General features: G+C 41.2%; 1 protein-coding gene across 1 annotated transcript in view; it reads right to left on the reverse strand.

The window, feature by feature from the left end:
- atg7 (ATG7 autophagy related 7 homolog (S. cerevisiae)) overlaps positions 1 to 17,984 on the reverse strand; it is a 58,534-nt gene that overhangs the window by 6,739 nt on the left and 33,811 nt on the right. Inside the window, exon 18 of the mRNA XM_041034624.1 lies at positions 17,012 to 17,134. Coding sequence (XP_040890558.1) covers positions 17,012 to 17,134 — 123 coding nt within the window. The remainder of the gene's footprint in view (positions 1 to 17,011; positions 17,135 to 17,984) is intronic.

Below are 17,984 nucleotides of genomic sequence, written 5' to 3' on the forward strand. Positions count from 1 at the left end.
CAATAAAACAACCCCGATTAATCTATTAGTCTGTAGATATATCAGCACAGGGAAATTGGTCCAAACTTCACAAAGGGATGGTGCCATGGAAATCCTTGTTTCCTTGATCAAATGATCTAACATCTGTTAGCCAGGGGGATGTATTTGATGATTTATGTTAATGAGAGGTGGATGCTTCCTCCTTCATCCCTACCATAAGACGCCCCGAGGGCAAATTTTACATCGAGAAGGGGGAGGGAGACCCACACAAGCTATTTCCACAATCAAAGAGAGATGAAGTCGTTGGCAAGTCGATACTAGAAGTAAATATGCAGTTTGGTATTTGAAAATAAAGGCGAAACTCTTTACTTCACATCACCGGTCACAGATCGGTGGTAAAAGATTCCCTTCTCTGGCGATTTTTCCATCCACACCTTCCTTTTTTTTTCTCACTTCTCCTCTTCAGTCCTGTCCTCTCCATTGGCTAACCGCAATCCACTTATCCTGGAAACCCTAACAATACCTAGAAAACACACTGCCCTGGAAATTTCCTAAACAACGACAACAATAGCAGGTATGAGTGTGTGTGTGTTTGTGTTGCTAAAATAGTTCTGCAACCTTAAATGACATGTCCGCCTCATCTGCATGTGCACAACCACTCACACGACACACACACACTGACAATACACACGAATCTCATACTCCTGCATGCACACCTACTGATGAGCACACGCACACACCCAGACGCACGTATACACAACCAAATGAGCGGTGAATTCAGGCCAGCTGATGTAAATAAATAATGTAGTTTGGGTGTAGCCTTTCAGAGGATTCAGTTTCCGGTATGGAAGAGCATTCAGCTGTGTAACGGCAGCACTTTGAGGTACAAAGGTGTGACAAGGTCTACAATCACCTGAGGGGCGGCTGAGGGAACAACCTTTATCTGATTCAGCTGGAACCTGAGCCTTTTATCTGGGAGGGGGGGGGGGGGGGGGGGGGGACTTCTAGCTTTTCTTCTTTAAAATGGTAAAACTTTGGTCTTAATTTAAATATGTAATAGTGTGTGAAAATAATGTAGATAAAACAGCAGGAGCTTGAGTTCTATCTATTGGGTGTGAGCTCTGAGAATGACAGGAGTCGCTTCACTTGTAATTGGATTTATTGAGAATCTTGCTGCCTTTTTCATGTGGCAGACAATCACTTCAAAAAGTTTTTTTTTTTTTTGGAGTCATCTTCTACTGAAGCACTGCCCTTTTAATTCTAGAGATAGCAATATCTGCCTTAATAGCTTTATTACTTTAGTGGTGCTTTGACTTGTCATCTTGTGCTACCACAAGTTTAACAATATATATTTTTTAACTTGAAATGCAGCCTGCATTTGACCATGTCTGCATTAAATACCAGAATAAAATGTTCATGCACTGTTCTCTAGGCTCTTTAACTACACCTGGCACTAGCAGTGATATTTGGAACATACATTTATTCTATGGTGTTCTGTTCATTACTAAGAATAATTACGCCAGGCAGCAGAACTGAGGGGCCTGGGATCTCATCCATCCTGTGACACCCTGCCTAGCTGAAGCAGCATCTGTCACCAGGATGTAGGTGCTGCATGTTTATCTGGAATAACATGGGAAGCCTCTTAGAGTTACTGTACGTGGCTCTGCAACAGATCTCAGCGGTCCATTTCAATCCCAGTACGTGTGCAAACGCTGGAGGTGTTTGGCCTCCAAGTTCAGCAGATTTACCAATTTACATAATGCTTTGGCATCTTCCACATGCCCTGGTGCTGCCATCTCTACTGATCCCATAAAAATGTTACTATCCTGTGTGAGACGGATCTTACTTTATTATTAAATATGTAGATTTCTATATTCAGCACCCAAAACCATAGATTTCGCATTAGGCAAAACAAAGGTAAACATCCTCATGCTCACTGATTAAAAAGTGCACTATAATAAGAGTATATGTATATGTAGGGGTATGCACTGTGCATATGTTTGTGTGTAAAGAGCTGATGACAGTGTGACTGCATGCATTAAAGCAGAAACTGAACTTAAGCCAATATCTGCACTGGCTTAAGTTTTATGGAGAAAAAAACAGTCTGGGTACTACAATAAAAGCAAGGTCTTTTTAGTCTTTGTGGTTTGCACAATAGGCTGGCAACAAGTATTTAGTTGTCTACCATTTCTCATCTATTATGACTCTTGCAAAATTTACAGCAAGACACTGCTGGAAATGTAATAATTGGTTAAATAAATATTCAGACTTAATCTTGGTCTGGGAAAACAGTGTATCATGTTCCAGTAAAAAGATCAACTGGGATTAAGAGTGGTAAACCCTATTTTGTCTGAGCCACCTCTTCCAGTAACACACTTAAATGATTGTGCGCACACACACACACACACACACACACACACACACACACACACACACACACACACACACACACACACACACACACACACACACCAGTACATGCAGCAAATGTACACAGACATGCACGCATGATGAGTGCATCAGCGTCTATGTCAGCAGGGAAAATGACCTTGTGTGGCCCAACACAGCACCAACTGCTGCTGCAGCATGCTGCATTCCCAACTGCATTCCTGAATTCCCCTCAGACATTCCTGCACAGTGTGCCGGGAATCTGCAGTGTGGTGGTGATTTCACCGGCAGAGAGGTGGTTTAATGCAGGGTGAAAAGGTAAAGGGTCAAACCCCTTACAAAGTCAGGAAAATAAGAGAGGCTGTGACCTGAATCTCTGTGTTTCAGACCTACGTGTGCCTCATAGTGAAGGTGAGAGGCAAACAGACATCAAGAGAGAGACAATAAGAAAAGAACACTAAAACTCTAAACAGTAAAAAAAAAAAAAAAAAAAAAAATCCTGGGAGTGAATGCCCAGTGTTCAACTGTAATACACAGATGAGTGACACATTCAAGGTGTGGTGAGGTGTTAAACTACAGCTCGAACAGCTCTGAAGCATCTTTACACATATTCTGCAAACCCCTAAAATCTATTCTTCTGAAAGATATTCCCCACACATCAATTTCATAAAACCATTCAGTGACCCTTGGTCCCTGTGTGGAGGCATCTACATTTGTTGTTTTGCTGTAAAAGTAGACACCAATTTTACTGACAACTGGGTTTTTTTCAGGACCAAAACAAACACGTTAGTAGTTTATATCCTCTCGCTACATATCTCACAGTTACCAACATCTCCTGATCTGCAGTGGTAAGGTGGTAAGTCAGAGCTCTCATGTTCTTTGTACGCTGCCTTCACGCAAGTCTTCATTTTCTACTCATTACCTCTTCAGGCTATCCAAAGCCATCCAACAGTAAAAACATACTACTGAAGAACTCTAAAGCTCCTAATGCCTTCTGTTTAATAAAGTAACGTCTCCAGGCAAGATATACAATTCCTCACAATAAGCAGAGCTTTGGCTAATATTGCTTGGCAGTAAAAACACTCATTTGATTAAGTAGTTCCAGATGCCTCAATGGATATAAGATGTTAGAACTGTGTGATCCAGATTCAAAGCTGGAGGTGTGTCCGATTTGGATGCAGAGGGGATCCCCTAAAACTGGGAACAGGCCTCCATCTAGTCTAGACATCCCACACATAACAACTACTTCCTCCAACATACACAAGTGTTGTTAGTCTTGACAGTCAGAAAGAGGCACATACTGAACAGCTGTAATGTGTGTCCTGTTGGCCTGAAGAGCAGTGTCTCTATTGTCTCGGTTGTCAAACTACTAGACAAGTGATCCTGTTGAGCCCAGACCGACTTGATTCACTTTATTTCCCTTTTCCTGCCAAAAATCAGAGTAATCAGAGTTCAGCAGCTAAAGGACTCAATAACTCAAACCTCTACATAACATCGCAGCCTCTCCGGTGTAACACCACAGTAACAGTTCCTTATGTAGGGGAAAACTCAGCAAGCCAAAACCCCCCCCCCCCTTCCCGTGTTTTAAATGATCATTTTGTGCTCTTCCATTTCCTGCAGCAATCCTCTCTGGTGTCCTCATTGTTCCAGGGCTACAGCTCTCAGGGGGGAACACAGTGAACAGGCTCGATGTGTGTGTTTGTGTGCGTGTGTGTTTCTAAACTGCGTGTGTGCACGAGTACACAATTCTATTCACTGAGATTTGAGACAGGAAGAGGAAGAGGACATGGGTGGAGACAGGAAGAGGAGGGGCACCCACTAACCTAACCTGCCCTCTCAGCAGCACACGCTCAGTCCTCCGGGTCAGCTGAAAAACTGACCCATACACGCACATTTGACACTAGAGCCAATAACAATGACGTCACATAAAAAGTGTGTGGCATTACGTTATGGTACTATATTCTCTACTTGTGTAGAGAATATAACATACCTGTTTGGAGAGTGTGTGTGTTTCCGGGCTTAACAAAACAAAACTGTTCAGGTCAAAACTGTATTAAATGTGACAAAAATGTGCTTTGTTAAGGTTGATCTAAGACTCTGAAAAGGCAAATATAATTCTGATAAATATAACTCATATACAAATTCCATGGAAAAAACCCAGAAGCAACAATCCGTTTGTTAGCTCCTTGATACTTTCTGAATTCCCCACCTTGTCTCTGCTCTTAACCCCTGAGCCCGCACTACTCACTAAGACCTGTGAACTCTGATGTGTAAAAATAAGAGGAGCTCCCCTTTAACACGCAGTCCTGTACATAGCTGTGTGGTACATTGCACATAACGTGTGTGTAAAATAAAGCACCACCACCAGTTCACCTGTGACTCAGAGGGAAAGGGTGAGTGACACAGGAAAGGAAAGATAAAGCCTAACAGGGCCAAAAGGTTGAAGACAGGCATACAAGATTAACATCACAGGGAGAGAGAAGGATAACGTAGCTGGGAGTGAAAGTGATTTGACACCAGTTAAAAGAGGAAAAAGAGATGAGGGGCTCTGGTAGAGGAGCTCTGGTGGGAACAGCATTAGTGAGCAGGTCCCAGCTGAGGTCACGTCCCCTGGCTGTGTTTTTATAAACTCCTGAGTCTTGGGGTAATCAAACAAAGCACCGGCACTCACAGCACTCGCCCAGATAGCAAAACCTTGGAACCAAACTTCATAACAGAGAGAGGGCAGACTAGGAAGTGATGCAGCATCCTTTCTTTTCCCTCCTTTTCCCATTTCCAAGTAGAGGGTGGACGATTGCTCCTCTTCCTTGTTTGTCCTTTCTTCACTGAAAATTGGTCAGACAACATCAGCCGCCGCCACCACCACCCCTTTCTCCCTCCTTTCTCTCAGAGTCATAAAGGCCAGCTACAACAACAAATGGAGTCTCTCGGCTGGGTGTGGTGGCCTGTGGAGCAACAGCTGGGTCCTGTTCTTTCTCCTGAGACACCAACTGACTGCTCGTCCTCCTTTTCAGGACAACTCTCCCCCCATGTCCTTAACTTTTTTTCTTAAATATTTAGCCTTTCTGCTCAAACTTTCTCAGGATTCCTACCCTTTCAAGCGACAAGTCTTATCTGCTTTTCTCTGAACTCTTCATTTACTCTTCTTGATTTTCCTAGAACTAATCCCTCTCTTCTAAGATACTGCTTTTAGGCCTACTGCTTTTAAAAGTGTGGCTACTCTCTCTTGTTCCATCAGCCTTGCTCTGCTTTTCTGTTCTTTCTCTCACTTAATCTGTCAGTCCTCATCTCTCTTTCCCCTTCCCTCTTCCTCTGTCCCTCTGTGTCACCCCCTCCGGGCCCCCTTTTCCCTCTGACACATTTCCTGTATACTAGAGAAGGTTATCAACGCAGTTTCTGAGTCATACAAGAGTTTCATAATGCCACAAGATTCGTATCCATGTTGGAAAAAAAAGACTGTCCCAAAATTAACTACATACTGAAACATACTGTATAAATGTAGTTTTGAATCATTCTCCAACTTAAGTAGGTTTTATTATCTATTCTTATTTATGTCCATAATTAGGATGAAAGCTTATTTCTTCATATCACAATTTCTGTAAAACAAGAAATAAGAAACATTTTCTTTAGTTGCAGTTGCCTTTGGTGAGGTATAGCGTGTGTGTGTGCGTGTGCAACCAGTATAAACTCTACCTAATGAACCGTTTTGAGTGTGGAACTAACCAAATGGCAATAACAGATCAACTTCAGAGACTCTCTCTCTCTCTCTCTCTGTGTATGTGTGTGTGTGTGTGCGCGTGCGTATGTGTTGCCAGTTCAGACCTGCCCTTGGTTTAATTAGAACTGTGAGTCAAAGCCAACTGACGTGTGGTCAGAGGAGCAATCAAACACAAGTAGCGCAAGCAGGGCTCTATGGGCACATGCACAAGTGCACACATGCATTCAGGCGTCCGTGTGCACACGTACACACTCTCTCACACATGCACATACAACTCACACCCTCCAAGAGAATAAAAATTATGAAATCAAAACAATTTTCCCTCTTTCTTTCTCTGTTGTTTTAAAAGATCTTTAAGAGCAAATGACACTCAAACTAACCATTCTTTATGAAGCAACATGCCCGGACACACACACACACACACACACACACACACACACACACACACACACACACACACACACACACACAGAAGAAAAGAAGGCAAAGTGCCTAGTAAACCACAGTCAAGGCAATCTTTTGATCTGATGCTAAGACCACCAGACAGTCACAGTCTTTCATTACAAAGACTCCCTCACTCTGCGCATCAATCACTGGCAACAACAGCTTCTTCTTCTTCTTCTTCTTCTTCACAGGACGATCCAAACTTCATATTTTAACACTTCAGAGATGGTAACTGTGACAGATCATTTTTGGAAAATGCAATTCCTGTTCATCTGAAGATCAAACAAACCAAACCAAAAGTGAAAAATAATATTAGTTTTGTTACCTTTCTTGTTGTAGTTTCAATATTTCGTTCACACTATGATCACATATTCAGCATGGGATGGCCAGCAGGTTTCTATTTTTTAGTTTAATTGAAGTGCATCATTAAAGTGCTTTTGTTTTCAGAAGAAAATTAGGTCAGAGGAAATTATGCCAGTCACAGACGTTGTGTACATGAGCAAAAGTGCTTCTGTGTGTCAGAGAAATGGGGCGCACACACACTCGCGTGCACAAGTGCAGTATATAAACACAAACGCAAAGAAGGATATGTATTTACATACACATATGTGCATGTTTTATTTCTGTTTGTGTGTGTGTGAGAGAAATTATCTGAACCAGAGCCTCGATGCTATCATTACCCTCCATGTGCTGGGCTGAACAGCATCGGCGGAAAAGATAAGAACTGGCACTGTGACCAGATGTACAATGTGTGTGTGTGTGTGCGTGTGTGTGTCTGTGTGTGAGTGTGTTTCTTTTTCAAGCCAAAGCTTCAGGGCAGATTACCTGTGACCAGCCAAACAGGCCAGAATCAGGCTATACAAGATTCAGACACACACACACACACACACACACACACACACACACACACACACACACACACACACACACACACACACACACACACACACACACACACACACACACACAGAATCACACACAGAGAGGGCCAGCTCTTATCTCTGTCTTTGATGCAGCTGCAGAGTTTTTCTGTATCAAAGATTAGCCAAACCAGGAACAGAGGAACAAACAGTCCTCAGAAAGGACTCGGTCTGACAGGACTCAGACAGGACTTGTGAAAATACTTCGAGGGAGTGAGTATGTACATATAGTAGCTGGACATGCTTATACATTTGTAAATCATACTTAAGCTTGTGTACACAAAAAGCTACATGTAAACACTAACACAAACAGGAAAGCAGGATGAAATGGTTGTTTTTAATCATTTAACTTTTGGAAAGACAAAGAAAGTGGGACACCAGTATGCTACTTTATAACTAGGACTATATATTTAGGCTGCTGGGGACCGTGGCCATCATTTATTACATGCTCAGTGCTCAGCTGACAGTCTTAAATACATCAAGTGAGAGTTAGTTTGCAGTGTATCAAACAATAGAGTATTAACGGGACACAATGTGTGCTTCACACACTGATAACATTCACTTCCTGGGGTTTCAACGAAATGATTTATCACCTCCCCAACAGTACACAGAGGGATGCAGGTGGCACAACTGACCTCCACAAAACAGTCAAGTCAGGTAAACATCCTCCGTCTATCACCATCGGCATCTACAAACTACCTTTAAAACTTCCTTACTGAGCTGTAATTTATTTTGTTTCAGTGGAATTGAAGACCTGTAATTTCCAGGAACTACACTTTTTTGGTTTGTTTAAAATCTTCTCAAACTCACATCCTAAAAATAAAAATCCTGTCCCACAGTATGCGTAATGATGGTGTCTAATATCAGTTTTACTGGCAAGGAATATTAGGTTGTTATGCTGACCCCGAATGTTACACAATATGTGTGGTGTTCAATCATTGAGGCTGTCAAGCTGAAAACGGTTCAACTTTTCCTGTAGTGGGACATCATCCAGCAAGGCACTGCACTGGCCAATCAAATACGTGCAAGTGCACATGCCGGGCAGACTACTTTGTAACTTGAACACTGCATTTCTACCATTTACTCTGAGATCATCGCAACAGAGAATAATGATTGTGAGGATAATAACTTTCTAGAGCTGTAAAATCCCTCCTCAAAGTATTGTAAACTGTTGTACAGTGTTTTGGCATCGGATCTTTACTCTCATTTATTCTCAAACTGGGCTTTACTGGATCATAGTCTACAGTCAAACCTGTCCCTGCAACACTCAGTAGAGGACAATGCAATGTATCTTTTGTAAAATGAGGTAAGCACAACCTAATTTACAGATTCAAATGGGAAAAATGCCATTTTAGAAAAATAATTTAAAAAATCATAAATAAACATGGAGAGGATTTTTATCTTTTAAATCATGATGTCCAATGCATTTTCATATTGAGCTACATACTTTAGATGATAAGCCTCTGCAGCATAATGATCTCCATAATGTTTAGGTGTGTTTGTTGGGGGCGGTGGGAGCTTTCGGAAGTGAAAGTCCATTCTAAAAGCGCAATGCTGACACAGATACAGAAATAGTCGTTGAAAGCTACCGAAGAGGAAGAAGAGTAGGAGCTAAACAGGGACGACGAGACTACTACTCAGTCTGTAGCAACCCAGTCATCTGTCTGTCTGTCTGTCTGTCTATCCATGCGTACAGTCAGCTGCCAGGCCAGAAGAAGGCATCACTCTGGACTGACTGGCGCCGGGGAGGAGAATCCATGTATAGGAGCTGGGCCGCTGTAAGTTTTCCCATGTAGTGAGGGAAAAGTTGGCTTTATGGGTCCTATTTATGACTTATGAAAATAACTCCCCCATGATTGATGATTGGTAAATCTGTATGGGCCCCTTTGGACTCAAGACGTGGGACAGCTGTCCTGAGTGCCGTGCGTCCCCTTTGCCCCCCCACCCCAATTACAGAACACCTCTTCACCGGCTCCAGCCCTCTGTACAAGCGCATTAAAAATATACAGCCCACCAAAGTAGTGTCCTAGCAGGGTGGAGTAATATGCTCACCAAAGAAGTTTAGATCGTGTCACCTGCTGTTCTTCACACTATCTGTGTCTATATTGTGTATTTTGCTTATTGTGGTGACAAAATGAGGCAAAAGAACAAAATACATCACTGACTGACATTTAAATATTTATACTTTTAATTTTATTTAATGTGCTGTATGTATCCTGAGTATTTATATTTAACTGGCATTTTGCTGAAGATAGCAGTCTGTAATATGGGAAACACTGGGTGGCAATGCTAGCAATGAGACTCATATTACCTCAGCTACAGAAACAGAAAGGGGGGGGGGGGGGGGGGGGGGGGGGGGGGGGGCAATTAAAGGAAGGATGACATAGATGTCTCACCTGACCTAAGTCCTGAGTGAACAGCTACCCTGACACAGAATGTCTGCTATTTAACATGGTGACTGGATGGAGTGAAGTAGGCGTATTATGAACCATAAAAGAAGGAATATCTGCTCTCTGTTCTGTTCACCTGTAATGCCAAGATCTAGGAAAATTCAACTTTTAACATCTTTAAATAATATTTTAAATTGTGCCTGAATGAAATGACAAGGCTGAAGATTACCAGAAATCTTATCAAATATTTTTTTCTGTGTTCAACTTGTTTAACCCTATTTGTCCAACTGCTTTTATTTATAGTACTTTCATTTCTGTTTATATGTGTTTGCCATTGCTCACTCTGACGTCAGTCCACCTGGAAAGGATGTGTGCACATGTAGTTTGCGTGCGCACGGAAAACCAGACTCTGGACAGAAGCTGGACCGAAGTGACTTATACAGACAAATGATGAGGAAGTGCACTCTACAAAGTGGATAAAAGAGAAGGATTAAAAAACACACAGCAGATAAAGAAGGGTAAAAAAAAATATGAGAAAAACATGGGGAAATTAATATTTAATACAGATGGCATGGTACTCAGTGTTTTGACTGCAGAAGCACATACTATTAGCCTGCCCCTGAAGTGCCAAACTAAAGAGATTTTCTAAACATATTTCTCTATAACAATGAAATGTTGGGTAATTTTTAACCTGGGAAGACGCCAGGTGAGATTATTTAAAAGACTCCAGACTCCAGAAACCAATATTTTCTAGTTGAAGAATTATGCGCATGAATGTGTACTGCCAAATATACACACATACACAAGAGAGAATAACCTTCAAACACTCAGGCGAGGGTTAGGATGGTGAGCAAGTGAGGTTATAAGTCAAGCCCCTGACTGACACAAAGCTTCTGAATTTAGCCTGTAAAGAAGGGAGATTTAGACTAACTATGTATAGTGTTGAGTTTGCATGGGTGCATGAGCGACAGAAACTATGTAAGGAAAGGCTGGATAGGAGGTGTGATGTGTCCGTACATAGCTGACATGCATCCCTGCCAGTCGAGCACACATTTATAATTAGCGGTGCAATAGATGTCAAGCAGGCATAGCAACCATAGCACACATATGGGACATAAATACACACGTGCTTAACGGCAGTGATACATGATCACACTGGCATATATGTGCGTGTATGCACACTTTACTTTGGTCATTAATATAAGGAAAATACAAAACCAGATAGAACTAGTTTAACACAAAACACGGGACAAATTTAGACAGTGCTGAATTGGTACACTTCAAACTCATTAATTCCAAGCAACTGACCCGACTAACTTAATGAGTCCAAAATACAGGAAGAATAAAAATTCCAATAATCAATGAATAATTAATGGATATTTACTTAGGTTCTTTCAGGGAAATCCATGCAGTAATCAACAACCACTTAGAAACTAAGTGAAATAACTTTCTCAGAACGTTGCCTCTTCAAAATTGACCAAATTACATAGTTCGTTCCAAGAAACTACAACACGACAGCTGCTGGTTAATGTGTGCCAAACTGAATATAAAAACGCCTTCTCTTCTCACTGTGTCTTACTCACACACACACCATAAATCAATTAAAAGCTTCTAAGAAATTGTGTTGAGTTGTTAATTTCTTCTGTGGTTTGTGTTTCTGCTTGGAACGAGATGTTGTGGTCAGGATGTAGTTTTAAAATGGGGCATGATCTGAGAAGTAAACAGGACAAAGAATCCAGAATTTGGACCGAAATTAGTCCTCACCCTGTCCTTGAACATCGCTCGGCCCTTTTCATCAACCCCATTTACAGAAAAAGAAAAGAGGATGTGGAAGAGGAGCACATTTTAATCCCATGCGCCTTTGTTATATTTCATCTATAAATGATGAGAAAAGAGTGAACAGTGTCCATCATAATTATCCAGATAGAGAGGCGACATCTTCATGTTGCTTGATTTACAGTTCAAGACTCAACACTTTGTAGTCATGTCTCATTGAAAAGACACTGCTCTCAGTGAATACTCTGAGTGTAATTACGAAAAAAAAAGGTGGCACTTTGATATAAATAGACATAAAACACACGACAACATAGCAACATGAAAAATATTTTTTTCATGTGAAATAATATTATTTCATGGTGAAACCAATAGAAATGGAAATATATAACCATCAGGGATGAACAGTCAGTTACACTCAATTTAAAATTAAGCACAAATTTTGAAATGTCTCTGTCGTCTCTCTCTGTCTCACAGGCGGGTGTGCAGTACGCTAATGAAAAAGCAGACTTAATATGTTTTCCCCAAGTCCATCTGGTAATAATTGTAGCATGTAGCAACCGTAGCTGTGTTTGGATAAAGCTCTGACATACATGGGGCCCTCTGACGCTACAAGAGCAAATGTGTGTATCTGTGTGTGTGTGTGTGTGTGTGTGTCTTTGTGTGAGCATGTGACTGGTGAGGGGAGAGAGCGTGTGTTGCTGTGTGTGTACATGCTCCTGCTTGTATTTTTTCCAAGCTGCTGGGTGATGGGCCAATGTAACTAAATCAACTTTATCGTCAGCAGGCTGTTTTACGCAGAGCAGCACAGACTAGAGCCGGGCAGAGCGTGGATGGTTGGGTAACCTCTGCTCCTCTGGGGCATCAGCATGACTCAAGGTGATGATTAGTGGCATCTCATGGTGCACAGACTGTTATCAAAAAAAAACCTGACACACATCTGCAGATATATTGTACTGAACACTATGTACTAGAATCAGGCCAAAAGACAAAAGTGTCAAGACCTAAGATTTTTATCAAGACTCACGTTATCTTAGTTGGAAGTCAGGTATGGTTCAAACTAATGTGAGTGTAAGGTAAGGTAAAAACCAAAACAACTTAGCAACTAAACAGCAGAGAGATTGCTCTCAAACTAAATTATCTATTGTGTGTTCGATCCTCCCAAATGTAAATGTGTCTTGTTGTTGAACTGTTCTTGAGCAAGACACTGGCTCAGGATAAGGTCACCCTCGATTTCTGGAGTGTCATCTAAAAAAAAACAACAACAAATGGCTCCCTAGTTGGGGGCCTCAGACCCCAAGGAGTTCTACAAGTTTCAATTTCCAGGAAGGTTCCATAATATCAAGTAGAGATTGAGGCAATTTCACAATGATTTCACTTCAAAATACAATAGTGAGAGGATGATGTCATAAAAACACAGGTTACACCCTCTAGAGTGTTTTTGAATAACTAAATCCACAACACAAACACTCTCTAAGTTCTGGACTGAATCCTATGGGACGAAATCATATCAAGTGTGGGGTTGTTTTTCCATATGTGTCTCTTATACATGTGGTACTTTTGTCATAAAGTTGTTATGAAACCCTTCATCAAAACTGAGGAGCTGTCACTGTATTATTCAAATGAGACTAATAAAAATTCCTGTCACAAGATCGCACGAAAAAAGGAGCGTGTGACAAGCGACACATTCTTCTCTAAGTCCAACGCGGACGTCCCTATCTTGTGACTTACTGGCAGTGCCGGTTGGAGTAGGTGGGAAGGGAGTGGGGCGTGAACTCTGCAGAAAGACCTTTTGTCCTGAGAGGGTAACACATCCTCTGTTAGGGGGCATTCGCAGTCTGACAGACTAATGTGCGTGGGAGCACACAAATGCATGCTAGCATCAGTAACTGAAAATGATGAGAGGAATGACCAATAATCATGGGGTTCCTTCGATATCATGTGTGGAAGCAAGAACAGGAAGTAGGCCTGGAAAAATACTGTAAGGACACATCTTTCAATTTCAATTTGACTCATCTGGTGTATTAAATTATTTAATCCGAGTTTCCTAACTTTTCTTCCTAAAAGAACTAGAAGCAACGAATACGAAACCTGGTCTATGTAAAGGTAAAAATATACATTACAGATTATAACTTAAGATTTACCTCATTACAGTTATTGTATGATTCCATTATCCATCTTATACGTGACTACTAGACTGATCCACTAGAGCATAGCATTTGTACTGAAGCAAAATGGACCACATTCTGTGTGGGTTTTCATTATGGTAGATTGATATTGTGCTGCTATAATACTCAGATTTTGTGTGGAGAAAGTCCATGTCCTTTGTTCTCTGTCTTCTTACATAATAAGGATTAGCCTGATCCCTGTATGTGCCTGTATGAATGAATATATATATATAGTATTTTATATAACTTAATCTGCCGAGCCAAAGACAGTGGGTGGGAGTTAAAGGAGAGGTACAGCATCCTGTACAGACACTCATTTCCTTTCAGGCTCTCCCAGTGTGTCTGTGTGTGTGTGTGTGTGTGTGTTGATTGTCAAACCCAGCCCTCTACAGCGAGGTTACACTCAGGAAGGCCAATCAGCACAACAACACAATACCCTGTTGTAACATGCAAAAATGTTTCCGAGCTATGACACAGTTACCTGGTTTAAAATTTTCAAATGCTTGGCAAAATGGCTGTGAATTGAAACTAAGGTTTGGCTGAGTTCAGCTAATCTGTCTCATACCCCAGCCAAACACAATGACTTGGGTTTAAACTTGCTTCAGGGGTCAAAGTTATTCATTTGATCTGGCTTCTCACATCACAGCCACTCTCACATCTTAGACACTGGTTTTAGAAGAACTAACAAATGGTTGATTTTAAGTATGCTAAGGACTAATATTCTCCACAGGCGGTGGAGGTAACACTTGCATTTACTGCAGTACACAAGAAACCTGTCTGTGCCAAACTATAGAGAACAAGGGGGAAGTACAGGTACAAGTACAGGTCATAAATATTTAAAAAATGTTTTTTTTTCAAATTAGGTTTTCCTTGCCCTAAAAATAAATGGTCTCATGACACCAGAGATGCAGCATGTTGCATACTAAAACAAATGTTCGACAAAGCTTCAAATACATGTAACTAATTTGCCAGACGCCAGATTCATAGTACATTTTCCACCCTACCGTGCTCCGACCAGAGTCTGAAATCTCAACAGGGCTGATCTCACAAAGAAGCCATTCACAGTGCTTCGTGTACATGCACACACACACACACACACACACACACACACGCACACACACACACAGAGTCTAAACTTTTACCGAACTTGAACTCCCCCAAAACCCTGTGGTGACCGCATAAAAAGTAGTTCTCAGGTTACAAACTCGCCCAAAATAGGCCATAAGTACATAGTACTGCTATCTGGTGACGTAGATTATAGTTTAGAATGTTTACACACACTTGCACGAGCAAAAACACACACAGATACACACGGTCTGTAATGAATTCAGTACCATGCTTTAGGGGAAGAAGAGAACATTGTAAAAATAACATCTTATTATGAAAATAAAGTCATTTAAGTCCACTGTAATCCATTCCTGAATATTTTGTAATAAATCATCAATGCTACTGTGTTCCTATTCAGCCATTAGGCTGATGCAGCTTAAAAATCACAGACCTACAGTAAGTCTAACCTCCAAACAAAGGATACAGGAAAAAGGCAAATACTGTTAATGACAACAAGGCTCTGAATGCTCTTGTTACACAGTTTAGGTAAATCCAAACCTTCTCAAAGCAACAATTCATTAAAAAGCCACTGGAAGTGATCATCATCATCCAGTGATGACTCATAGCTGTATACAGTTCCAATATGTACACATAAAAAAGGTATCCGAGAAGGGCTCTTTAAACCCCTAATTTTTACATTGAGAATTATCATTATTTCAGGCCAGCACTTCTTTAAATATGGGTCGAGATCCGAAATGAGCCGCAAGCCTGTTTCTAGTGGGCTCCCGCATGAAATAAGTAATAATATGCTTTCACGAGAGAGGGAATAACTTCTGTCCCTTCCTGGAATTGGAAGATAAAAAAAAGGACTCGAAGGGACATCCTCCAAGAGCAGTAGTTTTCAGAATAGCTAATCTGTGTACAGGAAACAGGCGCTAAGACTTCTGGCGCTAGTGGGCTGAGCAATCAAAACAATCTCTCCATCTTCTGATTGAGGAGAAAGGGACCTACGCCAGACTCTTCAACACACTTCATCATTGGTCGGGGGCGGGGGGGGGTTGAATGCACCCAGCACCAAGGCCATCTACAAGAAGGGCCTGAGCCTGGGCAATGCCTCCCAACCCCTACACTACAAGTAGGCCAAGCTTAAGAGCACCTAGCACGGTGTGTAAAGGAGCAATACACGAGGTGATTCTTGCCAGGTGTTAGGAGAAAAGATGAGGAAAGAAAGAAAAAGCTGAAATTATTTTCTCCTTCGCTTGCTTCTGCTTTTTCTTCCTTGTTCTAACTCCCCTTTTATAACTTTCCCTGTTTTTCATCTCCTGTCCTCTTTTCCTTCTTTCTTCTATCCCATCACTGTGTCTCTTATCTACACTCCTTTTTTCCCCCTCATAATCCCTCTTGCTTCCATGCTTTTCTCTTCTCCCCTCCTCCATCTGTGTGTTATGAGTAGCATTTGGGGAGAAAGTACATGGGATTTTCCCACAGCTCGGCAGGACTAGACCCAACCCCCACCACCCACACACACTCATTTTCTGTCTCTCCCTCCACTCCCTCTGTCTCATGTCAGAGGGGAGTATTGAGGAAAACCACCCATATTCCACCACTAAGTATTCTGGATGTTTGCTAGAACTTTAAGACACTCGTTGTTCCATTGACATCAACTGCGAGGTGCTATGGCAACACAATAATCAGAAGAAGGTTACAGGACAAAAATATCTCTGCCTTTGAATAAAACCAGTGTATCTCCTGTTAAACATTTAATTGGAGAGCTCCTGCTGAAGAAATTCTTACAAAAGACCTTAGTTTCCAGAGGAGGCCAAAGCTATTTTCAATCAATATTAAGAATTTTGTATGGATGTATGTATTTCACAGGGTCAGAAAACTTATTCAGCTCCTGAAGGCCCATGGTAAAGTCTTTCCTGCCATTTCTGCCCCCTTATTCAGGCTCCCTTATTATATTTCCATCCACTGCTACAGTATTATGCAAATATTGGGAGTTGGTTCATCAAGATAAACAGTTGGTGGTGTAAATTCTCCAGTTGGGTGTCATGAAAACCAATGGAGAAGAAGAGACCAAATGCGTTGAGGCTATGGCTATATCATTAACACTCAACTAAACGGTGTTGTTTTGTGTGTATGTCTCTACCTGTAAGCGCAGGTATAAATGAGGGCGGGATTTACCTCTGCTGCCTGTGTCTCCTGGTGCAACAGTGTCAGCCCTGTCAGGTCTTCCAGGAAAGAGTGGGAAGAATTAAAAACCTTGGACAGGAAGCTGAAACCTTCCCTCTCATAGTGATCCAGGACCTGGACAAAAAAAACAACATGAACAAAGAACAATTACAGGTTATTTAACAGGAAATGTAATGTCTATTGCAGGGGTAACAATAAATCCATTTTGACTGAGGAAGTAGTGTGTATTACTGTCTTAGTTCAAGGTCCATATCAAGTATCACACTGTAGAGCCTAAATTTTACACTTTTTACTGAAACAACAGCAAACAACAGCAGCAGACCAGCATAACCATCATTTCTGTAACGATTTAAACCCCACAAAATAACCGCAACATCGACCAAAAATAAGTAGCTGTGTTTATGAAGGTCCTCTGTATGAAAATGGTATATGTTTGCTCTACAACAAGTGTTAGTAATAAATGAAGGATGCCTGAAATGTAAAAATATTTTCTCCAAACAAATTTTCCTTAAGTAAACTGTAACCTGTGGTGGCAAGAGAGATGACGCCCTATTCAACCCCTTTTAATTTGCTCAGGTGTAAGAGTTGAAATTGCAAAGGTCTGATTCAAGTCACAAGGATAAAAACGTTTCCTAACGTAGTTGCAGCTCTTCAGCTTTTACTGCACTTTTAAGTAAAATATTACATCTTGCCAAAGACATTTCTGAAAGTGTTTTTCTTCACCAGACATTATATGCTTGTTGCAAGTCCTTTCTGAATCTGATGAATCTGGGTATACTTTGAGTGGATTGGTGAGTCATGCTAATGCATCACAGCTTAAAAAGAGATGTCCTCTTAAATTAAAGACACTGTGAAGTGGCAGAAGGACAGCCTTCTCTCAAAAGCACATAATATTAATATATTAACAGGACCAAAAAAAAATAAATAAATAAAAAAAAGGCACCTTTGCTGCTCTGGTCCTGAG

Source organism: Toxotes jaculatrix, chromosome 3, assembly GCF_017976425.1.
Source record: "Toxotes jaculatrix isolate fToxJac2 chromosome 3, fToxJac2.pri, whole genome shotgun sequence".
Lineage (NCBI taxonomy): Eukaryota > Metazoa > Chordata > Actinopteri > Toxotidae > Toxotes > Toxotes jaculatrix.